Consider the following 26,224-nt stretch of genomic DNA (forward strand, 5'->3'; position numbering starts at 1 on the left):
ATGATTAGTGGGAGAGGAAAGAAGAAAAAACAAACTTCTGATACATAAATCTGTTTTCAGTTTTGGGACTTTTTCTCTAATCGCTGATTTCTGGTGAGATATTGGATCATTTGAACATTTATTTAAATGAAACCATGTGAGGAGTTTAGAGGGAAAAATCACTATTTGGTGGAGCTGTTGACAACTCATAGACATCTGAAATGTGACCCCGACTACACACTGCTTTTTGTAAGACGTCAAAAGCCAAAAAAGTTGGAAACCACTTCACCTTCAACAATGTGTTGTATTTTAAAAGCTTGTGATATCATCCATTGTGTCAAATCTTCATCTGAAAAGTAACTAAAGCTGTCAAATAAATGTGGTGGAGTAGAAAGTACAATATTTCCCTCTAAAATGTAGTGGAGTGGAAGCATAAAGTAGCATAAAATGGAAATACTCAAGTAAAGTGTGAGTACCTAAAAATTATACATTAATTTAGAAAATGTACTTAGTTAATTTGCACCACTGATAATAAACCAATAAAGGATACATATTTTTGTCAACAATTATAACAAACAGTGACATGTAAGTTTGAAAAGAGACTATAACAGTTCACAAGAAACCATATTTAATTTAACCCAACAGTCTTGGGTTTGATTGGTGACCTAATGGTTTTCTACCCATCGGCACTTTGTAAAGTTAACCCAGTATTGTTGGTGCCACATTAACCCAAACTGGGTCAATTTTGACCAAGTGATTTATAAAAAAGCAGCAGATAATCTCAGCCCCTAACATCAGAGAAAATGTGTCTGACCTCTGTTTGGTAAAGTATCAGTGATTTTAAATCTTACAGCTCCCTCTCCTGGTTAAAACATGGCATGACATGTTGAGATACATTTCTCTTTTAGAAGATGAGGTTTCTTAAACAAGCGAAACCTGTGGTTCAAGATGAAAATATGTACAGTAGCATAGAGTACAGATATTGACAGGAAAGACTAAGAAACAGACAAGAGGCTGTAAGGGGGTCATCTGTACAGTTTTTGTCTCCTGTTTTATTTGGATGAATGAAACACTTTCAGTTACAAAAATGACTTAAAATGAACAACACTGTACAATGAACAAGCAGAGTTATTTTTCTTCTTTTTTTTTTTTGGTTTTCAAGATAAATACACTAAAAGGCTAACTTGCTACCACAAGGGAGAAGAAGGGGGAGACAGAAAGGGAAGAGGGAGAGGTGGGGGGGGGGGGGGGGGGGGGGGGGGGGGGGACTGCTCACAGGATGGAAGACACAAAGGGAGGAGTGATGACATACCTGCACACACACACACACACACACACACACACACACACACACACACACACACACACACACACAATAAGGAATCTGACTGTTGTGACAGGGGAAATTATAGCTACATGTACTAGGAAGTTGGCAAACAGTACGTTACAGTTGACAGTACAGGTTATGTACGGGGGCTTTTTGTTGTCCAAATAACAAGGAATCTTTTGGTCTTTTTTGCAAACTGCTGCAGCTAACCACACCCATCCCATTTTCCAGCAACCCCCACCTCATCACATACACACACACACACACACACACACAATCATTCACAGGTGGAAATGCAATGGACTGAGCCCCTCCCCTCTTTAACAGCAAACAACAAGAGGAAACCACTTCTAGAGAAAATCTCAAACTCCCAGGAAAACCCCCTTGTCAATGTTTGACAGCTCAGGTTTCACACACTCATACATACATACAGGCACGCACAGGTGTAGACAAACAGCCAGGGGGCAAAGGTCAGACAAGTAGACGGTTAGGACCAAACATGGGGGTAAACCAAATGAAAAAGGGGGGTGGAGGGGGGCTGATGGGAGTTAAGCAGTACTCTGGCAGCACGAGCAGAAAGGACAAGAACTTAAAAAGGATCAGAACAGCTACAAAGATACCAAGAGAAACTTCATTATCATCATCATCATCATCTTCATCGTCGTCGTTGTCATCATCATCATGATCATCATAATTATGAGAAGTTTAAGATTATTTTTCCAATGACAAATACTTAAAAATATACATTTCATCATCATCATCATCTTAATTATCATCATTATCATTATTATTATTATTTCCCTTTGGACAGCTGAGGTTAACGCTTCAAAGACCGGCTCGCTAGGTGACAGTGGAGCTAGGCGAGGGCACACGGGAGGGGCGGATGGATAGAGAGAAGTGAAGGATGCAGTGGATGGTTTGTGTTGAGGAGAAGGTCAAGTTAAAGCTCTTTGGTTTTATTAACATCTGACTCACTTTGCTGTGTTGCTGGAGAACCTTTGGACTAAAGCTGTATTGTAGAAGAGAGAGAAAGAAGAAAGGGATGAAAAAGAGGAAGAGTGCATATGTGTAGATGAGAGCGGGTGGAGGAAGAAGTGGCAGCTTGTTTTGCTGTGGTTTTCTTTGCTCTGTTCACTGTGTCTCTCAATCTCCAACAACGATTACATCTCTGGTTGCCTTGATGTCCAGAGATAGTTGCCGCCCAACTGATATTTACTTATCTTGACTGTTTCAATCAAGTTTAAGCATTGATTCTTGCTTTTTAAAGGAATAGTTAAGACATTCTGGGGGGGTGGGGGGGGGGCTGGTTTGCTTTGTTGCTGAGAGTTAGCTGAGAAGATCGATACCACTTTTGTCTCTATGTTTATCATGAAGCTAGAGGCAGAAGGCAATTAGCTCAATTTAGCATTAAAAAGTAGAAGCATGGAGGGAAAGCTAGCCTAACTCTGTCCAAAGGTAAATAAAACTCACCTACCAGCACCACTAAAGCTCACTAACATGTTATATCTCATTTTGTTTAATCCCTTCAAAAACTGAAGAGTAAAAACATCAATTTGTGAGCCAGGCTAGCTGTTTCACCCCACTCCCCAATTTATGCTTTGCTAATCAACTCCTAACTCTAGCTTCATATTTACATACATGAGAGTGGTATCAATCTTCTCATTTAACTCCGGGCAAGAACACAAATTAGCCAATATTTCCTGAAAAGTTGAACTATCCTTAAAAGCTAATTTCATGGATGATATAAAGCTAATCTCTACATGATTGTTTGGAGAAAGAAATACTAATGAATCTGCAGGTGTATAAGCCGTATGGAGGGAAGTGGAGTTCCTGAGCACTCAGGTGGACATCAGGATTTTAGGGAGTGTGTACATTGTGCTGGATCCCATGGCAGGGCATTGACTTTGGTATCATTCACTAAGGGGGTATCCCCACCACAGAGACCTGCACTTTACACTTGGGCCATAAAAACCCTGACATTCACGAAAAAGTGACACATCAGAAACAGCAGAGTGATGCATCTCTGCTTTAATTTCCCGAGAGACATAATGAGCAAAACAAGAAACAGTTTCATCGCACGCACACCTCTCCGTCCGACTTCCACTTTCTCAACACACCGAGTCATGAGAAGTGTCTGGATGCGTCACCTAGCAAACTCGGTCTCAGCCATTCCCCGGTTACCTGCCCTGCGGTGCTCCCTGATGCACACGGACATCAACTGTTCAATGTGCCCCCTCATCAGGCAATAAAGACCTAAAAGGCGAGAGGGGGCTCGGCGACCTCGGTGATAAAGTTGCTCTGAGTCATGAATCTGGAAGCTTTTTAAGTCAGAAATGGATCCAGAGCAGATTGGGACAGATTTGATCCTAGATCAGTGCCACAGAGCAGCTTTAAGCCCGCAGTCCATGTTTGACAGGGAGGAAGCAGTGAGGGCCAGATATGAGGAGAGGGGCTGTGGTCAAAGCTCAACACAGACAGCGGGGGGTGTTTTCCAGGGGGGGACAAGTTGTGTGTGTGTCAAGACCGGAGCATGAACCAGTACGGCCCTTTGACCTTAAATGGCACCTTGTGAATCCCATAGAGAAAAACTATTCGATGATCTGATACTTCCCAGATCAATCCCAAACCTCTGTGTTTAACCTCCATTAGGGACAACAACCTTTGACCTTTGACCTACTGTGTCTGCTCCCGGCCACACCAGCACAACGTCAACACGTACCGACCCGGTACCCTGATCCCCACTTGAAACCCCGCATTTTAAAGCATTCATCTATTTGGTTTATCATCAAAGAATATGAGGTATATGATGAACTATCTCTCTTTTACATCCTACAGTGGATGAAGAAAAAAGTTTAAACCAACTTATAGAAAAGTGGAACAAAAAAAGAGACACAGAGAAACAGAAAAAGGAGACAATTATAGGGCAATTTATGTCTCGGAATCCGAAATTGCCCTTTTCTCCCTTGCCTCCATCTTTCCTCTCTGTCTTGTAAAAAATTAAGCCTTTGCCCCAGTTGATCTTCTCTTATGTTTTGCTTTTTGGTTGCGTAGCTGTAAAGCTTTCAGTGTGTTCTCCCTGTGGAGAAAATATACAGAGCAGAAGAAGCACTGTGCCTCAAAAAACACCTCAAATGCTTTAACTCAGGCAGCTTTTCCACACATAGATCACATTAATGTTTTCTCCATTGAAGCATAATGTCAACTTGCTTTTTTTGTCTTATTATCAGGAGACACAAAGGCATGTGTATGTTCAGAAAGCATTTATCATACATGAACATCTTTCAAATTGGATTTTTTTTTTTATCTTCCTGAGAATCATGAGGTGTTTGTCCTGCACAGTGCTGCCTCTCACTACAGCGAGCTTTCCCTCCCCTTTAAGAGAAGAGTCGTCTCAGTGAGGACGAGAATATCTTTATGGCCGACCATCCACTCAGCCATATTCTCTTATTAAGTCCCTACAGGACCTGTGGTTGCATTTCTGGTATTATTTGGTTTTTAAGAAGTAAGAAGTAACTTCAGCAAGGGGGCAAAAAAAAAAAAAAAATCGATCACAAACACATCCCAGAATGTGAAAAAAGCATCTCTAGAAATAAATTAATAAATAAATAGCAAGACAAAAAAGATAACAAGCAAATAAATCAACCCTACCCTGAATAAATAGTACAATCAAAAAGTCTAAATCATCTTAATAAGGAGAAATAAAAAGTCCAAAGAGAGATAGTTAAGATTTTTGGTCTAAAATCAAGTTATTATCATCAATGTTTTTTAGGATCTTTTTTTTCTCAAAGTCTTTTTTGTAAGTTTTTTCTTTTTAATACATTAGCGATAAGTAAGCAGTAGAACATAGATCTTTTTTCTACAAAATCTATAGAAGCACTAACAGATACATTCCGTCTAAGAGTCAATGTGGAGAAAAGGTTTCACCTTTAAGGTGCAAACCCCACATCTAAAGTTTGGTTCGAGAACGATTCTCGTGTGTCGACTGTTTTCTGGTGTGGATCAAACCAAATATTCTTTGGATACGTTTAGTCCAACTCTCAAACCGTCAACTTGGCTGAGGCTGCTGCTGTGTGTATAATCCTGTATCTTGAAGTCTATATTACGTTGCCGTCTTTGGGGTCAAAATGAATGACAAGACATCACCGCAGACCCTTTTCTTTTTTTTTTTTTTTAGCATTTGGCCTCCCATAAAACACTTAAATACAGAAAAATGCACAGTTTCACCTCAGACAAATTGACACTAACCCATTTCTGTGCCCTCATGCAGCGAGGGCAGTCAGATCATCTGTTCCTCTCTACTGTGTTTGGTTTGGTTAAGTATTTGGTTTGGCATTTTAAGGTTTGCTATTCAACTCTTTGTTTTTGGCTTTTTGTGTGTCTTTTTTCTGCCAAGACAGTCTGTTTCTTTATCTAATAAAAATCTGGAAGCTAAATTTTCACAGTATTTTTTCCAACCACCTGATAAAAATCTCTAGCACGACTACGAAAAAAATAAGGAGCTCTTGTAGTAAGCGAGTACGTTATTCCAAATGAGTAATAAGCACTAAAGTACAGTACATAAAACGGCATCAAGAGACACAGCAGAGATAAAACAATCAGAACCAACCAACAGAAAAATAAAAACAGATTTTAGAAGATTCAGTTCAGTGAGGTCATTTGCGTTTAGCTCCATCCAGGACCAGAGAGCTGAGCTGGAGAGAGTGAGAGGCAGAGGAGGGGAGGAATTGTCTGTCTTTCTTCTGCCCACCTGTCTATCTGCCTGTCTATTTATCTCTCCGCCTATGCTACACAGTTTCAGAGTGGGACGAACGCTGCAGCCCTAAAGCTAACAGACAGACAGACAGAGAGATGCGAGGGCTCCTTTCAACACCTGCATTTTGTCCTCCTCCCCTCCTCCCTCCAGCCACATTTGGTTAGGGTTCTTTTTGGTTTGCTTCTGTCATTCCTTGGGTTGGGTTTTGTTTTTGTTTTTTTTTGGTTTGGGTTTATTTTTGGTATCCTCTTACAAAAAGTGTGACGCCTGCTCCCCTCACTACAGTGTTTCCCTCCATTGCCTGTCCCAGCGCACCCCTTCTCTGGGGGGTTCGGAGTAAGGATCAGTTCCCTAAATAAAGCTTCCCCCAAGAGTTTTTGGACGGGTCAGGTGGAGGGGATTACACCAGGGGCGTCCAGCGGTAACGTCGGGTCCTGTTCTCAGCACCCTCCCCCCAACACCCCCCCCTTGTGTCTTTATTGTGTTCAAATGTCTTGGATGAGGCTCTTTAAGAAGAGCCCAGCCTTGAGAATGCTTTGGTTTCCATTTGAGAATTAATGGCAGTCTGAGGTGGAAAATGACAGTGAAATGTGATTGATGGAGTGATGATGAAAACAGACAAATATCAGTAAACATGTCTAGACAGACAGGTGTCGGGGCATCTATGCTGATTGACGAGGCAGGAATGAGAGCCGGCTGTGACTAAACTTGTCTTTATTGACTCATTTAGCCTTCAGTCTCAATGGTTATTACTTTAAATCTCCAATCACAGCCCTATTTCATACTTTCAAAATGGTCGCCACTCTTAACAAACGTCATTTCAGTGTGTGAAGTTTCCAGGGCATGTTCATTTAGCCATGGAGTCATTCATAATAGGTTATTTTTAAGAGTGGGGAAAGAGTGGTGCGAGTAAGAGCACAAAATGTCACATGTTTACATCTTAACAAATTCATTCACACCTTGAAATCAACTCGCAGTGTGCCAGCTCTATTTTGGAACCGTGGCACTTGGTGAGGACTGAGACGAGCATCTTTTCGCTCAGTCGGACCTCCGTCATCTCTGTTCCTGCAGAATAGTCACATTCAAAACAAAATACACGCTGACCACACAAATGTGTATGATGAAGACAATGATGATGACACTGATGATGATTTAAACCCCCAAAGCTAATACTAGAAAAGCTGCAACAATAAATAGGAGCTGGATTGTATTATAACACTAATAAATAATAAAAACAAACCCCAACAGTCCTTCTCAAAGTGTAAAAAATAGATACCGAATAACAAACTACTGTTAAGGACATTAATTAAAGGAAGGAATAAAATCAAATAGGAGAGTTGAAAGCTATCCTATGCTCTTAAAACCAGAGGTAGGTAAAGAGACTAAAACGCATGAAGTCGTTGAGATACAGTAGTTACTGGCAGGCAACAGAAACAATCTTCTACAAAATTATCCAAAATATCATGACATGACATGAAATAGCATGAAAACCTATGACAGACACATGAGCTGAGACAAACAGGATGAGTCAATGGCAAGATGGATTGGCTCTTGATGTGTGTGTGTGTGCGTGTGTGTGTGTGTGTGTGTGTGTGTGAGTAGCAGTAGCAGTAGAGTCCTGGTCCTGGATAGCTTCAGTATTTACACGTCCTTTGAATAAAGCTTTTCTCTCCGTATTTTTGGTTTTTGGTATTTGGGATTTTGGTATGGTTGTCGTTTTTTTTTTTTTTTTTTTTTTTTTTGTCATTGTGTATTCCTCCTCCGCCTCCTCCTCAGGTAAATTTTTGGTTTAAACTTATCCTCCCTACTCCTCTTCCTTCAGACCCGCAGCTTTTCGAAATTATAAAAGAAAAGGAAAACGTAAGCGCAGTCCTCCTCTCAATTTTTTTTTTTTGTCCTTGCCGCCATTCCTTTGTCACATAGTCAAGTTATCGTTTGTCATTTTTGGTTTATGCACTTTGACATGCATCTCTGCCGTCTCTTCCGCCTCTTTGTTAAAGAGTCATTGGTTTGTTTTCCTTTAGAGAGAAAGAGTGGAGAGGTGCCATGTCGATATCACACGTTATTGACAAAAAGGTCCCACGTTGCCTCCTCTCCATCTGTTTGGATAGATAAAGATTTTTGGTTTCAATCTTCCCCTTTCCCCCCCTTCTCCCCTCTTTCACTTCTTTCCCTCCCTCTCTCCTCTTTCATTCTGTGTATTTTTGGCATTGAAAGACTGGGAGAGAAAGAGGGAGAGAGCCATTGCGAAAAAATAACGGAAGAAGAGCGCAAGAGAGAGAAAGAGATAGCTTTGGTGTGAAAGGCGAGGTTCTTGTTTCCTCCTTCCTCCTCCTCTCTGATTGGCCCTTGGCGTGGTCACTCAATCTTGGCCCCGCCCAGAGAGGGTGGGCTGTGTGCCATTTCGCTGGAGGAGCAGGAAGAGGCGGGGCTGGAGCAAGGGGAGGGGGTACAGGGGGTGGGGCTGATGCTGCTGGCAGAGGGGAAGGGGGAGGCCTGGGAGGCTTTGGCTATGGCAGCGCTGACCAGTCCAGCGCCGGGTTTCTGGCCCATGTGGAGGAAGGCGGGGTGGTTGAGGAAGAGGGAGGAGGCGAGGCCCCCTCCCTGGCCCCCAGAGGCCCCCAGCATCACCTTACTGCCCCCCTCAAGACTGGAAAGAGGCAGCTGGCCACCACTGGCTGCTAGGGCTGAGGGAGAGAAGGAAAGGTTAAAGGTTAAAGGAATATTTCACTATAAGACACTTTAACAGTATTTGTCACCAAGAAATGATATTTAGCGCTGTTGAGGATTTATAGTTTGTGATAAAGTGTTCATTCAAGGTTTCGGTCTACCAACTTTCCTTCAACCAACCTCATCCACAACTACTCAAGTTAATGATTTTCTACAGTGCACAGACCACAGAAAGTGCCCGAACTTGTTGCATTCAGTAGAAGTAGGAGGAGAATAACCGTCACTGCCTCTTTTAAATGGAAAGCAGAGGGAGCGGTTATGAGGAACTCAGGAAGCTGTTGTACACTTCTACCTGTTCTTTGGAACCGTTTGAGCTTCTAAGCTGAGAAACACTTGACAAAGAAAACAATCTGATATCAATCACATTTCAATGCTGTGTTCCAATGGAAACTTGTTGATTTTTTTGTATTTTGTCTTATATCTGTAGCAAGCTAATCTTGTGGCACAGCACTGCAACAGGTAAATTGAGTGGTCTGTTGTTATGGAAACAAGGTGCACAATTGTCTGTTTTTCCCCTTGAAAACAGTGCTTCATGCGGCGCTTCTTTCACACATAAAATGCTACGAATGAGCACAGCCTGATAATGTTTGTGATTGCATAGCAACAGCAAAACAGATTCTTATTTTTTTTCATTTGAGAGGAAGCATTAGGCACCCCTACTGCTCAAAGTGCAAAATGTGCAGTGGGTCACTGCATTATGGTCTGTTGAGCCTACGTTTGGTGGAGAAACTGTTATCTCTGCCTCATTTATGATCGATTTCTTGGTGTATGAGAGTTGAGCATCAAAATGGTGTGAAATGGTGAGTCCTAAGTAAAGCTCCTGTTCTTTGACTCTGACACCAAAGCCTGACATTTAAGGTTGACAGTTTCAAAGTTTCATGTTGTCATGTTTGTTATAGCTGCACTTATTTACATAAAAATAAAAAAAATCTCCTCTAAATTACAAGAAGTCGCTCCCAAATAGCGGGTTTAACAACAGCGCTGAAATCATTTACGGTGAGTTTTTCCTTTAATAAACAATATATTTAATGAATGATAAAATACAGGCATGAAAAACTAAAGATGAGTGAGACAGCACAGACGCACACACACAGCCCACACATTAACACAACCAATGTCACTCACACACAGACACTTGATGGGATGGATTCATAGATATTGATGACAACATATGAGAAATAAAGTCATTCTTGGTCTCTCCACCTCTCTGTCTCTCTGTCTATTCAAGCGTGTCTCCACTCAGAAGCCTGCCAGAACGATTTTGATGCACCCACCATGGTAACTGTATTACTCATCATGATACTTCTCTTTTTAATATGGCTCTCTCCCCCCATCACACCCTCACACTACAAAGTATGATTAAAAATCAGCTCTGCTGACGGGGGTCGGTGCTGTTTGGCGGTCAATTCTGCAGGACTGTACACTTTTTTTTTCTTATTTTGCTATTCTTGTATACTTTGCTTAAGTGTAGGAAGGTGTGTGGTATTGTGTACATAGTGTATCTGTGTATGTTTGAGCATTTATGTGTGTAGGAGTGTATGACAGACAAATGTTTGTGTAACTGTATGAGCGGAGGAAAATGTACCCCCTATGCACTTAACATAAAACTCTTTTCTGTGTTTTTACAGATTCTGTGACCTGAAGATTTCCTCTGAAATGAAATAATAAAGTACCTCCACCTCAGCCTTGACCTCTAAATTATATTCTGTTGATGAGTAGTGCTGATGCTAAGCTTGATGTCTCTTTTTTTCCTCCTCTTTGCTGGAGTAAACCCATTTGCCTTTCAGCCTCTCTTTCTCTCACACACACCTTGGATAGTGGCCAGGGGATTGTTACCGAGGAGGGCTTGGTTCATCCCTGTGTTTACCCCCATCACAGTGTTCCTGTTGTGTCATACACGCGCGCACACACACACACACACACACACAGCACCATACATGTGCAAGCATATATACGCACACAGACAGGCAGAGGAGAAAAGGTGGGAAAGAAGCAGGTTTAGCAGCAAGGACAAGCGGAGGACAAATCCAGTCCTGTACATATAAAGAGCAGTAAGTTGCTGTACAGTTAGTTGGCTGTACAGATGTAAACAAGAAGTTAGAAATGCAGAAAGAAATAGAGCATTTTAATATGTATAAAACACCAAAACTATCACTGAATATGCATTAATGATGGTAGATAGAAATAATTCAATACACAAACAGCATTTTGCACTTTCTGCATGAGTTGTGAGTAAAACGTGACATGTAACGTGCGTCTTTGTCGTATTCACCTCAAGTTTGCAGCAAAATCGGTGATGTAGTTAGACACGTCACCGTTCTTTTTACCCATACGCCATAAGCTGTGAACACAAGAATCACACACAAACACCCACAAAGACACACAGGGTTAGAATCACTGCTGCACAGTGGAAGCAGTGGTGCCCAATGGCATGTTGGGATATCAGTGTGTCTGTATCAACCATTTAACTACAAACTGCAGGTGAACCGAACGTGGTGCAGTGCTGTATTCATGTTTATGGAAATGTGTGGTTGTGTGCAGTTGCAATATTTTGCCTTTATTTATTCAGTTAACAGGGAAACTGTTATTTTTTCAAATATTATGATTGAGTTGATATATTCATATTTACTTCAAAAGAGAACTAAACAAAGCCCTAATACTTAAAGGATCAGTTCACCCAAATACAAAAAAAACAACAATTATTTTTTCACTTATATCTAGTGGTACCTGGCTATGCATATAGTTTTGGTTTAATTTGTTCAGATTTTGAAATACGTCTCTGATATTTCTGCTGCCAACCCAATACAATGGAGGTGAATGTAATTTCTTCCATGGTGATCAGTGTTGAAAAATATATTTCAGCAGCAACATCTCTGAAGAGCTTAAGAGGCTTTGACGGAAAGTAGGTTCAATGGAAACATTTCTGGAGAGAGATGCTGCTTTTTAATTTCTTTAAATGTAACTTTTCACTGTGAGCACCATAAACAAAACTGGATCGGGATGGTTGCAGAAATCTCAGAGCCACATAGTTCAAAAACTGGACCAATTAAAAATAATTTGCATGGCTATACACCACTAAAGGTTAATTAAAAATATGTGTTTTTGTAATTAGGGTGAACTAACCCTTTAAAGGCCTAAATTCGCCCAAACCATGACTGCAGTGAATTCCAGGTGGTGTATTGTGGAAGTCTTACCCTGTGTTAAGGTTGAGTGTGCTGTGGCTGGGAGTGGCTGGGCTGGCCGTGCTGCGGGGAGGAGGAGGAGGAGTCACTGGGGAGGGTGCAGAGCTGAGGGAGGGGTGGGTGGAGGTGAGGCTGGAGGTCAGGGGGCAGACGGAGGACATGGTGGTCACTGTTGTGCTGAGACTGGTCACGGCCTGCGACAGCTGGCTGGACATCTGTCAGAGAGAAACAGAGAGAGAGGAAGGTTTCTGTAACTAATTTCTGTAACTAACCACAAACAGCTGCAGCACAATAACAGGGATGTTTATTACAAAATACACACAGGGGAGATGCTGTAAGCATTGTGAGGCATTCATGTCCATTAAACTATGTTGATTACACACACGTACCATGTGAGGACTGTAGCAGGGGGGTTTGTGCGTTGGTGGGGCAGTCGGGGGCTGGCTGGGTAAGGGAGGGGTGGCACTGCTGGGATTGATGCGTTTCTCTTTCTGCCGGCGGTTGCAGAACCAGACCCGGATCACCTCTTTCTCCATGTTAAGCTGCTCGGCGATCAGCAGGATCTCTTCTGAGGTAGGCTTCTGGTTCTGCAGGGAGGGAGGAAGTTGGTCATTAATTTTCGAGTGAATAATTGTAATTCTCCTGAAAGGTTACCATTTACAATTTAATCAGCCTTTTCAGATTTCTGACTTACCGTCAAGAAAGCGCGCTCCAGGGCCACGCGTACATTCGTCTCGATGCTGGTTCTCTTCTTTCTGCGGCGACCAGGAATCCCGTCAAAGCCCAGAGAGGGAGAGGACAGCGAGCTGGGGCTGGGCAGGGTACTGTCTATGGACATGGTCTCTGAAGGAGAAATTCACATGCACACACACACACACACAGTCAGTCCCAATCTGACTACTTTTCATAACACCAACTCTATGTAGTCATAAAACTTGTGTGGGCAGATGTGGTAAAAGTACTGTTATTTTGACGAAAGCTCACCTGCGTCATTGAGCCACTTCTCCAGCAGTGGCTTCAGCTTGCACATGTTCTTAAAGCTCAGGTTGAGGGCCTCAAAGCGGGAGATGGTGGTTTGACTGAAGTCATTGCCATACAGCTTCCCCATGGCCAAGCCAACATCTCCCTGGGTAGATATAAACAGGAAGAAAACACCGTCAGACAAGTCGCAACACAGCGATGACTAAGAAACGTACAAATGTAACCTTCCCACCTGTGTGAAACCCAGTTTGATGCGTCTCTGTTTGAAAGTGCGGGCAAATTGCTCCAGCTCTTCAAGGTCACTGGGTTCTTCGGGGTGAGAGGTCACAGAGGGCACCGTAGTCACGCCTCCAGCCACGCTCACCTCCACACTCTTATCTCGCTGTAGCAGGTGCAACAGTGGAGGATTGAAGGTGAGAGAGAAAGAGAGAAAGAAAGACAGTGAGAGATGGAAATGTCTGTTGATCACTGGTTTCTATAGAGAGTGAGCGGTCCTTTTGACTAACATAAGCATGACATTTTCCTCATACCGGTGCTTGGAGCCCCATTCTAGTTGGAGCAGACAGCAGGCTCCCTTGGTTTTGCTGAGGTAGCGGAATAAGATTTGGTGTCGATAGGAGTCCTGGTAGAAAAGGAAAGAACAGTATTTGCTATAATTACAACAATAAAGCAGATTTTATATTAACATTCTGAAATTTCGGTCAAAAAATGAAAAACTATTCCTGTAACAGGCCTGCCCACCTTGCTGGCCCTGCTGTGCCTGTGGGAGGAGGAACTGGGCAGGAGATGGGATCGAGTGGCCGGGCACCAACACCAACTGCTGAAGCTGCAGCAGCTGCTGGATGTCCTGTTCAATCAGGAGAGAACAGAGAGATCAGAGAGAATAAAAGCTAAAAAAAACAAACAATTTTTTAAGAACAGACTGAGGGCTGAGACACACACAAACAAAATCTTATGGTATTTTATCTATCTGCATCTGAGAAGAGGAACAGCTGTGGACTTACAGAAAACATAGTAGGAGGAAAAACTTTGTTAATTGTATAATGTCAGTGAAAAGAAAGGGAAAATGCGTGCAAGGTGGAAACTGTGAATCATGAAATATACAATTGGCATGCAAGAAGAATTGTTCCACGGCTTGACACTGGTTCCTCAATCAAGCTGCTCATCAGGAAGTGGCTTTGATCGGCAGTCAGTACCTGGGCGGTGAGCTGGATTGGCTGGGAGAGGGTGAGCTGGGGTGGAGGAGGTGGGACAGGGACACTTTGGGCGGTCTGTTCCTGTGTGCTCTGTCCCTGTCCCTGGGACTGCGTCTGGGCCTGCTGGCCTGTTTGTCCCGCCTGCTGCTGCTGCTGCTGCTGGGCTTGCTGATTTGCTGCTGCGGCAGCTGCCTGAGCTTGCTGATTGGCTTGGGCGGCTGCGTGGGCAGCGTGAGCGGCGTGGGCTGCACTTGACTGCTGCACAGCTGCAGCCAGGAGCTGCGCCTGAGCCTGCTGCAGCAACAACTGCTGCTGTGCTGGCAACAGAGCGGTCAACTGGCGAAGAGAAGAAGAGGAGAGGAGAGGAGAGGAGAGGAGAAAAGAGGAGAGGAGAGGAGAGGAGAAAAGAGGAGAGGAGGGGAGAGGAGAAAAGAGGAGAGGAGAGGAGAGGAGAGGAGATGAGAGGAGAGGACAGGAGAGGACAGGAGAGGAGAGGAGAGGATAGGACAGGAGAGGAGAGGAGAGGAGAGAAGAGGAGAGGAGAAAATTGAGAGGGAAATTGACAGAGAGAGACAAAGAAGGAAACAAAGTGTTCAAAAAGCAGCAAACAGAGAAGCAAGCAAGGTAAAAGCAAAGCAAAGTGTGTGTCTGTGCGCATAGTGGGCGCGTGTCTTACCCCTGCTAGTTGGGAGCCGGTCAGCATGAGCTGTGTATGTTGCAGGGCTGTCTGTGAGGGGGTCGGGCCGTGAGAGTGAGGAAGGGCCGGGGACATATCACCACACTCCTCCATCTTGTTCTGGGAGAAACACAAAGAACAGAGGGGAAAAGGTAGAAGAACATTAATGATAATTTAAAAAAACATATGGGTATTCACAGCATAACTTGTAACATTATGTTAACAGAAAAAGAGATAAAGACAGAAAGCTTAGAACTGGTCAAAAAGGCCAATTAGAAACAACTACGTAAGCTTACCTGGCTGTATAAGATCATACTATACAATTCTGATTATTTGAATTTTATGTTTAAATTTAGTCACACGTAAGCTGATCAGAAATGTGTCTGTAGTCTTTCTCACGGAATGAGATCACTACGCTCTCTTTTCCTTGCACAAAGGGACGATCCTTTCTCCCAGAATCAGGCGTGTTTGGACTGGCATGAGGGGACTCTTCCAGCTCACCGATTTGCATATCTCCCATGACATGCAAATTAGGAAGATTTCACCTTTTGGTGAGTTTGTAGCATTATAGAATTATTTCAATTCTAAACGTGTTTCGTGAAGGGAAAAGTGCCACCACACTCGCTACTCTTGTTGAATTTGTTTACATTCAAGATTGGGCGGAGAGTCGACACATTATGAACCTCAACTCTGAACACAACAAAAGATCAATTCAATGCATAGAAATGAACACAAAGCTAATACTGTCAATAAACGTATTGTGTGTCGTTAAAACACAAAAGATGCACAAACATGGGCGCAGACATACGCACAGACACGCACGGGCAACATGATAAATCACACTCACCTTGCTGCTGCTCAGGGTTGGTGAAAGGGGAAAGGGATTGACTTTCATTGACTGAGCCTTGTGGAGGAGAAACAGACAAAATTCATTTAAATAACACATTACAATTTTCTCTTACTAATGTTGATTAATCAACTAATTAGCTGATCATTAATCTTTAAAATTGATGAATTGTTAAATTCATTTATGAAGAAAAAATGCCAAGCATTCGCTGGTTCCAGCTTCTCAAATGTGAGGACTTGCTGCTTTTCTCTAGTTTGTGTAATTGTAAATTGAAGATCCGTCATACAAAACAAAAAAAGTCACTATGGTTTCTGGAAAACGGTGTTTTCCCTCTTTTGTGACATGTTATTGACTACAAGATTAATCAGAAAATAATCAATAGATTAATTGATAATGAAAAAAACAATAGTTAGTTGCAGCCCTGCAAATATCTGACAAGCACTTTTATCTTTTTCAGTACATCATGTAGATAAAAGAGGTGGGGAATAAACATAATAATCACATGAGTGAGATGTACCTGGTGATTTGATTCAGGTCCATTACGCTCTGAATCTGTGTGGGAGGGAAAGGAAAAAATGAGAAATTGGTCATGTGTTAGAGCATGAACGCACAAGCAGACGACTGCGATACTGTTATTGCATACGTACAACTTTATACTTTGTACTTTGTTTGTTTATTTGCCGGCAACAGCAGTGTATCTTACCTGTGCTGTCCAATGGTGAGTCAGCCCCTAATTTCTCAACCTCTACTGGCTTTGACATCCTGATATCTGTAACAGGAAGACACACAGAGACACCTCACCGTGAACCAGGCTGACTCTTAAATCTGTGTCAGACTGAAAAATGCAGAACAAAGCAGAATAATTTAGATTTACGGAGCAGCTGATCAGAATCTCTATGACGAAAGGGGAAAGAGAATAGCCAGGGTGTTGATCTTAGATAGGGTAGCATCGATCGTTTCCAGGTCACAGAGCAGGCCTACACACTGTACAACAAACAATGTGGCTGAATCATTCACAAGTTGAATGCAGCCCACATTCATTCAATCTTTCCAATTAGTGGTTTAACATGGAGTAGGTTGACCCAAGGTGTTTGCTTGTTCTAAATTTAACTCAAGATGTTTACGTGGGAGCAACTTGAACTAAAAATGTCTCACGCCGTGTGTCACTCATTACAAGACCACATCACTTCCTGGTTGATACTGTATTGGGACAGTCCCTATGGCAACAGCATCTAATAGAAAAGTGCCAGCAGTTCAAGTCTCTCTTATTTATCACAAAAGGAATAAGGTATTTTGTCAGAGAGTGAAGGGGAGATGTGAATGATTATTTTTTTGGTGAGTTGTGTGTGTGGCTGTGTACATGTTTATATACTATACAATACTGTACAATATTTTTGTCTTTGTTAATCACCCAATAGTATTATTTAAGCCTTTTTTTTAAACCACAAACTGTAAAACTTTTTGTTGTGTCCATTTGAAACTTTTTTTGTCTCTTGTTCTCTCTCTCCCTGAGACACACACACACGCACGCACACACACACACACACACACACACACACACACACACACACACACACACACACACACACACACACAGAGCTACTTCCCTTTTGTGAAAACATGCAAATCTGCCCAACGACCAACTAATTATATCTGCCACCTGCATAATAAACTCTCAGTCTCCCTCCTTTTTCTCTCTCCCCTTTCACCCGCTCCTCTCCCCCTTTATGTCTCCTCTTTTCATCCTGTTGTTTCTCATGTTGCAGTTGAGAGAGCACTGATTGTAAGACGAATGGTAATTTTGCCATCAGGTTACTGCTGTGTTTTTATCAACATTAATACAGAAAATACCCTTATTTGACTGTCTGTCTACAGTTGAGCAGCGCTGATAACTATGTGGTCAAGTGTGGTTTTCACCATTGGGGGGCAGCAGTGACACATAGAGAAGATGAGAAACTTACTCTACTGACCACCTTTGACCTAATGCCAATCTTAAATACTCAAACTATCAGTTCTCTGCAATCATTGTGAAGAGAAGAACTTACACATTACTAGCCCCTCCCTGATCAGAAACACATTTGTGTCAGTCAAACAGATGTGAGATCAGTGGACTTTGGCACATGCTGTGTCTTTAGGGGAAGGGGGAAGTGGCGATCAGCTTGAAAAGATCCACTATGCCGCCACACCGGTTATAACACGGGGTCAAGCTCACACATACACATACACACACAGTGACCGCAGGATTTCCCTCAAATAAATGGACTTCTGCAAAAGGCTAATTTGGTCACCAACCATGTGGATGCAAATCCGGTTAATCTATTATAGGGTCAATTTGTGGTTATTCCAAAATTATTATACAGCATGAGTAAAAATAGAACCAATAACTGTCCAATGTTGCTCAATTTCTGGCAAAAAAACACTGAATTAGCAACCAAATGTAAAGTCTTTCACTCAGCACATACACATTTAAACTTCATTGACAGGTAACATACAGTAATGCACTACAGTATGTCACTTCTATTACATTGGACTATTTTGTGCTCATATCATCAGAGTGTGCAGTGTACAAAACTAAAGCCAAATCCATCAAATAAACAAGATTGTCCAGGTCACAAAACTACTGTAATGGTGAAGCTCCTCCTGTATAGGGGAGTGCTGCCTCTTGCAGTGGCAGCACTCACCCACAGGACACCCGGCAAAGGTGTGTATTGATTCATAGTTCAAAATGGCCTACAGACAGTAGCATGGTGGATAATGTGGTCAGTAATACAGTACTGGGACAGTATATCAAGATGCTGTGTCTTTTTCTCACTTCCCCTCCCGACTTCCCCTTGTACCGGGTTGAACACAGAGTGCTAAACCCAACACTTACTGTCAGCGATGCTATTAATATTAGCCTGCTCTCTCTCTCTCTCTCTCTCTCTCTCTCTCTCTCTCTGTCTCTCTCTTACACTCTCTCTTTTAAAACACACTGCCAAACACACAGACAGACAACTAATTTCACCTGACACAGAACAGAATTACATTACAGAATTAGTAAATATTTGTACAGTTTTAATGAAGTTGAGGCTACATCTCTTAATAGTGACTCTTTGCTTGTCTTTGTACATGGTTACCTCATATGAACTGTATCTGCAGAAGCGGTGAGAGACATTTTTTCCAGTTTAATTACTATGTCAAGTTCGTCCATCATTAAGCCGTTACAGCGTATGCTAATCGTAAGACCAAAGCCAGGGGTTTATCTTTTTGACCCAGCGAGACCTGTATACCAGTGAGACTATACCACACTCAGTTTATCTTAAACAGACCAAATTTTATGCTGTATAATCCTGTGTCATGAATAAATGATGCAATACAGAAGAACAAGGAACAACAGCGTCTGTGCTCAGTCTGGACTGTTTCTGTTATTCTCCTCTGGGTATTTTGGCTGAGATGAAACTCTGCTGCAACTACCCTGAACCCCCCACTGCTACCCCTCACCCCACTTCCTGATTCAGGACACAACCCGACCGCCAAGGGGGGTGTCTGGGAACTGGAGTCATCACACCAACTTAATACGGATTTCAAAAACCAAGCAGCGCTGAAGGGTGCCAAATTTGATTGCAAAAAGAAAATTTCCATTTGAAACGGAGCATCAATGGGTGCGCATCTGTACTGGAATGAAGTAACGAGTTGAAGTTCAATTTTGAGAATAAAATTAAAAAAGTTAAATTAAAGTGCAAATGTAAGGATAAAGAAATATATGAAATCAGAATTTAAGAATAACGCAAAGATGTAAAGAGGAAAATCTTACAATAAACTAAAAAGCTGATGGAAAATCTGAGCTGTCACAGCAGCAGGCTGACCATCAACGCTGTGACATTTCATTATATTCTGTGCCACTGACATTGTTGCTTTGTTGTCAGTGTTAAGATATTTGCCACTATTGTCTATTATACAAAAAAAAAAAAAACAATGACTCAATATGCAAGATATAAGTTAATTAAAACACCTATGAGTATCAGTGTTATGCTATTTGGATATAAACAGAGATCACAGTCAGTTAATAAAGTAATTAAAAAAATATGCCTGAACCTTGCTGACAGTTTATACTGTATGCAGAAATACAGTCAAAAGTCTGGACACACTTTCTCATTCAAATGAATGTGAACGTTTGTCCAAACTTTTGACTGATACTTAATTTTTCAGGGTAAAGAAACATTTCTTTGCTTACTGAATTGATGCAGATAAATTAGATTATAAATGCAGGAGGCATGTAGACAATATCATGCATTACATTAAATAAATTTGGGAAAATGTCACTGTGTAGCCAAATGAAAACGTAATAGTCCCCAGTTATTCTCTGTTCATGTGGAATGAATATCGAATTGTTCAATCAACTTAAATACGGCTCAGATAGCAACATGTGGAAATAATTGTACAAACTGTCTCGTCATTTTTAACTTCACAAAATTTCTTATCACGTTTCTAAGAATTTCTTTGCATTAACTGTTTGAACTGTCACACTTATATTCACAAGTGCAACAACTGGCAACGTTTACAAGTCTCACGTATTGGATTTTATTTTTTATTTGATGCCAAACCGAGTTTTGTTGTGTTTAACATGCAATGACAATAAAGCATCTATCTGTCTATCTTTAGTTTATATGCACGCTCATCAAAAGTAGAGTGTTGTTGTTTTTTGATGCTCAGGATGAATCACTCTGATCATAGTAGCATACAAAAGGTCACAGCAGTAACCACGTCAGCTTAAGAAATTACTCCTGTGATTTTTAATCCATGAATTGCTTCTTTTATATTCTCTGAGACTCGTCATCAGTCAACTGAGACTGTGTCGGCTACACTTCTCACCACCTCGGCCTGACCTCCAAGATAAGGCCATAAAGTAAGCGTCAACTTTTGTTCTGCTTTGTTTTAATTTCATTTTTTAAATAGTCAGAACGACAGTTATTTTAGGCATTTCCTCTTTTTACTGTCTGTTTTAAACATGTATGTTAAGAGTGCTTTAAAAGTGTCTTTTAATTAATTGACAGAAACTTAAATCAAAAAGAGATGATCAGAAAAACACCCCCTCAACACACACACACATCTCCAACATGCACCGGCGCACACACGCACGTATGCACACACAAGCAGACACGCAGACACACACACACACACACACACAGAAAGTTAACACTGGTTTCAAAGTTGAATGGAAAAAGAACACCCCATAAGTCAATTATTTATGACCTAAACACAAATGTAACAGTGCCGCAGTGCTTGGGAATAAAAATAAAAGGTGTTTTGTGATGACAGATGAAAAATAATCACAATATAGAAAAATACCAGCGAGTTGCAAACTATGATTCAAAAGACATTTAAAAAGAAACTTTGTTACTGTTTTTTTCATTAAGCTTTTCTAACATTCAATACTCAGCATAAACACAAACACAAACACACTCACACAGAGGCATGCTATGGGCTGGCGAGGTGTCTGACCTTTCCCTCTGCCTGGCGTCCGTCCATCCATCCATCCATCCATCCATCCATCCATCCATCCATCCATATCTTTCTCTTCGTACCACCTCTCGCTCTTTGATGTTCTCTAATTAGCCGAGCTTGTTAGACCCAGTGGCATTAATCAGCAGTGTAGCACAGTTCTCTTTCTCACACACATACACAAACACACACACACACACACACACACACACACACACACACACAGTGCCCTCTCCCTCACGCAAAGCTTAATTGGCGTTGGTAAATGAAGGCCAGCAGAAAGAGGGCTGCACAGACAGTCACTCACCTGGCAACCACATACTGGAGAAGTCCTTTGCTGCAAATGCTGCTGTCTTGGTCATATCTGTGTCTGTGTGAGAGTGTGTTCGCGCTACGTAAAGAAAAACGCTCACTCTCCCTCTCTCTGTCTCTCTCTAACCAAAAGGAGGAGTGTATTAAATCATATGGTTGAGTGGATCATTCTCTCTCTCTCTCTCTCTCTCTCTGTCTCTCTCACACACGCATGATAGTCCACACCCCCAAGCCCCACCTCCTCCCCACATCCTGCAACATAACAGGAAGTAAGCCTCAAAAGCTCAAAAGAGTAGGAACTCTGCACAGAGGACAGAAAAAGAAGACAAAAAAACAAAAAAAGAAAGAGAGAAAGGGGGACACGCAAGAGGTTAGAGAGTGGGAGAGAGTGAGTGAGCGAGGAGATTGAAGAGATAGACAAGGTGAAAAAGAGGGGGATGACGGGTACCGATGGAAAGTGATGGCGCGGCTGGAAAGAGCCACTCACACACACGCTCACTCACACACGCAAGAGAAAAACAACAATGATACATATGTATGACATATGACCCAGTGTGACTTCAAAACCTCTTAAAAATTCAACTGCTCAGACTTTTTCCTCAACTCTAAGCTATTTTAATGGTGACTTGAAGCTTATTTTGTCAACCATGAGTCATGAACTCGTCGGTCATATCTGTGTTGATATCTGAGAATGGGGGTTGCTGCTATAGTGAGTATATCTGTGGGTGTGAGGTGGTCTGTCGAGGGAGGTCGACACCAACAAGAGAAGATGTGAGACATCCTCAGCCACAGCACCACTCTAACCCGAGAGGAAGGAAAAAGTGTGTCAGAGCACACTGTACCACTGACCAACCCACACTAAGGACTGCACGCAGTGACACACCACTGAAACCCACACCATGAATCTTTACATGTGACGAGTGGATGTGGCATCAATGGAACATTGCACGTATGAGCCACCATCAGTGCCGCCCACAAGGATTAACAGACTAAGACGCCACAGAAAAAGTGAAAGTCTGAGGTCGGGGAATGATCTTGAGGAAGAGGAACAGCATGTTTCAGCAAAAATGCTGCCTAGATTTTTTAAAATCTGAAAGTGTTGACGTGCTGCTCTGACAGTAGGCTGAACTGGCCACAAGGTGGCACTCTTGATTCTTTAATCATGGTGAACAAATGGGCTCCATCTATAGAAGAGGAGAGGAGGCAGGCCGCTGATCACCCCCCTTCCCCCTCCTCTTCATCCTCCCATGGTCCGAGTTCACTAATTCAAAAGCTAACAGCAGCAGAGTCCCCAAGTTTAACCTTATAAATACTTTATGTGGTGATTTACAGCAGTCCAATGTACTGCTGGATAGACGCTCACAAAGAAGTGCATATGGCGCTTCAGAAGAGGGGCTCTATCTTACAGAGATATCTTTTTAACATCCATCCTACATATAAGACATCAAATACATACAGAAGGCTGGTGTTCTGACATACAGTATGTAAATATATATTTACTATGAGGATGATATCAGCATAGAAACTTTGATGAGATGGGTACAGAGTTGTCCTACAAACTCAAAAATGCAAGATTTTTTGGTAAAGCCTGGATTTTGAGCTCACAGTGTTACTAGATTATTTGATAAGTGGATCTACAGAAAATTAATCAGCAACCAATTTGATAATTGATAATCATTTCAGTAATTTTTCAAGCAAAAATGTCGAACGCCTCAAGCCTCTCAAATGTGAGGATTTGCTGCTTTTATTTGTCACATATGACATTAAACTGAAGGTCTTTGGGTTTTGGCCTGATGATTGGATAAAACAAGGAATTTGAGGATGCCACCATGGATTCTGGGAAATTATGAGCATTTTTTGCAATTGACTATTAAAAAATTCATTGATCTAATTGAGAAATAACTGGCAGATAATGAATAATAAAAATAATTATTACAACTATAGCTGTATTTATGTCCCCAGTTCCTTTCTTTTCATGGTGTTGATAAAATAATCAATTAATATCCCAGTTCAACACCTGATAGTGACGGCTGCACACCAAACACACTTGAGGCCTGAGACAAATCTTCCAATTTCATTCCAATTATTGGACAAATTATTAACATTATAATGTCTCGGCCTTTTGGCCTTCATCAAAGCATGAGCAGCAGATTTGTTTGTATTCCTGCACGTGATCAGTGGAGAGCGAGAGTGTGTGTATGAGTGAACCGATTGGCCGGACCTGTCCGAGGACAGTGACAGACTGCGGGTGGGGAGGGGGCGTTTCTCCGGGTTAGAGGTCGTCTGGGCAGCCTGGCTTTGGCCGTGACCTTTGTTCAAACCCCAATTTACCCTCATAACTAGCAAAGTGTGTGTCTTTGTGTGTGTATGTGCGTGTGTGTGTGTGTGTGTGTGGGCGTATGTGTGTGTGCATATTTGTTTCCAATGGGTGGCTGGTGAATCTAAGTGTGCTCTGTGTGTTTATGTGTGTATTGTACAGTTCATGGCCATGGGGGGCCTTCCTGCCCCAAGGAGGTCTGAGCCTTGGTTACCATGGAGACCAGACCTAGCAACACTCCAGTGTTGCCACTTAGAGTATATTGGGCCAAGGGCAAATGGTCTCAATTGAAGTTGACATATTAACACAAACTGCATGTGGGCTGTGATATTATTCATTTGGAAGAAAAAGAATAAATAAAAATACATAAATAAGTATCATTTAGATTATTTCAATTGGGGAAATAAGAGATACGTTTACACAAATTGTGTTTTGGTCACCACCGAAAGTTACGTATGTTCATTAGATAACACACACGAACACACAGAGATATACTCACACACACACACACACACACAATCTGATAGTGGGACCCCAGGGAGGAGGATGGGGGAGGCTGAAGCCTCTAGAGCGCCATCAATCACTCCACTGTCAGAGTGAGAGGGAGAGGCAAGGAGGGAAAGAGGGTTGGGGTATGGGGGTTACTAGGAGAGAGAAAAAGAGGAATAGGGGAATAGTAAAAAAGAAAAAAGAAGAGGAGAAGGAGACGAGAAAGAGTGATGGGAATGAAGGTGAGAGATAGAGACAGGAATAAAAGGATTGGAAAAAGGACGTTAACCAGGGGTGAGGACGGTGGGAGGAGGATGGAGGGATGGAGAATGTGTGTATAATGGGTCATTGCAGGGACAATTCTGAGGTCTCCAAACCTGTTCAGTATCCCTCTATGGCTCGGCCCTCCTATATCTAGTGCAGCCTCAGGCCTGGAGCACACACTGCCTCTAATTCATATAATCCATCATATTCCTCTTCTTATAGAGGGGACAGAGCATGGCTCAGTGATGGACCCACCAAGTCCTATACACAGTCCAACTACAAGACTCTATTCTACAAGGTGAGAGATTTAAAATCCAGTCTAGTGTATAGGTGTGTGTGTGTGTGTGTTTGTGTGTGTGCAGGTGTAGCCCCATGAGGAGTTGCAGGATTATAAACAGTGGGTCTAGCAGTGTGGGGACTAGAGAGGTTGAGGTTTTGTATGAGAAGCAGCAGGGGCTAAAACACACTCACACTGTTGGCTACCATGGGACCAGCGCCATCTCACAAGCACACACACACGCCTACACCTTTACAACACCTATTCCTCTCCTGTCCAAATACCTCTCAGTCGCTCCTTTTCCTCTGGCCCCTCCGCCCCGTCATCCCTCTCTCACACCATTCCCCTCCTCTCTATATCATCTCGGCAGCCCATAGGGAGCCAGGCTTGTCTAGACAGACACCGTTCTCTCCCACGATCCTACCAAGGTTAAGACTCAAATCTTTTCTTCGCTCCTCTCACCCCCTCTTCTTCTTCTTCTTCTTCTACTGGCAGAAGAGCAGAGCGGAGGGTTTACCGGGAGGGACTAGTGGCCTTCATCGCTGGCTTGACGGGCACCGATGCCACTTCAGACCAAACTTTTCACTTACACTGACAAAGTAGGCTGTTGTGTTGGATTAGCCTTCATATTTTCCACATTAAAAACCAGACAAATGGGGGTACTTCAGTTATGGGGACTGCTGTCCTCCTCGTAGTCCACCCTTCCCATCTTTCACCTCAGCCTGTTCTTGGCCTGCTCTGCCTCTTTTCCTTCAAACCCTCTCATCATCACCTCACTCTTTTTTTTTTTTCATGCGACCTTCCCCTTTTCTTTCTCTCATTCAAACTTTCTCCTCTCCTTCTCTGTCTCTCTTTCTCTCTCTCAGACCTGCTGGTCAGCAGCAGCTGTGACATCACTGGCCACTGTTCTCTGCTCGGATTGGACATTCGGCCACGTTGCCAGGCAACAGCAGTGAAAGGTCTCAGTGTGAGCGTGTGTGTGGCGTGTGCATGTATATGTGTGTTTATGTCTGTTTATAGCTACGTGAGTGAAAGGTGTGTGAGCGATTTTCCTTGCCTTGCCCTTTATCTGTGCATGAAGAATGATCAGAACAGATCTACTTCTATGCTTTATCTCAGATCAAAGCATGTAGATGATTGGGCTGCCTCGCCACTCTCCTCCACCACAGAAGAAGAGGGATGGGTGTGCATTGCGTTAATGAAAAAGAAAGATGGTACGAGCGTGCGCGCGTGTCAGTGTCTGCACTTGAGTCGAACCAAATAAATGTGTATGTTCGTGTTGAATACGGGTATATGTCTGTATGTTGTGCGTGTATGTGCGTCTAAATATGTGTGTATGTGTGTATGTGTGTGTGTGTGTGTAAGCCCCCGGGAGCGGGTGGTTATTGTATCTGACACAGCAGCTCTTTCTCG

The 26,224-nt window shown here is 42.4% G+C and overlaps 1 protein-coding gene across 6 annotated transcripts in view; it reads right to left on the reverse strand.

Moving 5' to 3' along the window:
- Positions 1–1,003: 1,003 nt before the first annotated feature.
- pou2f2b (POU class 2 homeobox 2b) overlaps positions 1,004–26,224 on the reverse strand; it is a 66,424-nt gene continuing 41,203 nt past the window's right edge. For 2 of the 6 annotated variants that reach the window (XM_067601071.1, XM_067601069.1), the window contains exons 2-16: positions 16,375–16,440; positions 16,189–16,223; positions 15,672–15,728; positions 14,825–14,944; positions 14,149–14,484; positions 13,694–13,799; positions 13,483–13,574; positions 13,185–13,334; positions 12,956–13,097; positions 12,666–12,814; positions 12,361–12,558; positions 11,984–12,186; positions 11,062–11,130; positions 10,599–10,672; positions 1,004–8,746 (exon numbers count right to left, since the gene is read on the reverse strand). In XM_067601071.1, the coding sequence (XP_067457172.1) occupies positions 8,418–8,746; positions 10,599–10,672; positions 11,062–11,130; positions 11,984–12,186; positions 12,361–12,558; positions 12,666–12,814; positions 12,956–13,097; positions 13,185–13,334; positions 13,483–13,574; positions 13,694–13,799; positions 14,149–14,484; positions 14,825–14,944; positions 15,672–15,728; positions 16,189–16,223; positions 16,375–16,440 (2,126 nt within the window). In that variant the 3' untranslated portion in view covers positions 1,004–8,417. Of the gene's footprint in view, positions 8,747–10,598; positions 10,673–11,061; positions 11,131–11,983; positions 12,187–12,360; positions 12,559–12,665; positions 12,815–12,955; positions 13,098–13,184; positions 13,335–13,482; positions 13,575–13,693; positions 13,800–14,148; positions 14,485–14,824; positions 14,945–15,671; positions 15,729–16,188; positions 16,224–16,374; positions 16,441–21,459; positions 21,620–26,224 lie in introns of those variants that run through there. The other 4 variants (XM_067601070.1, XM_067601075.1, XM_067601072.1 and 1 more) reach the window with 4 other exon arrangements.

The sequence above is a fragment of the Thunnus thynnus genome, chromosome 10 (genome assembly GCF_963924715.1).
Source record: "Thunnus thynnus chromosome 10, fThuThy2.1, whole genome shotgun sequence".
In the NCBI taxonomy this organism is placed as follows: Eukaryota; Metazoa; Chordata; class Actinopteri; order Scombriformes; family Scombridae; genus Thunnus; species Thunnus thynnus.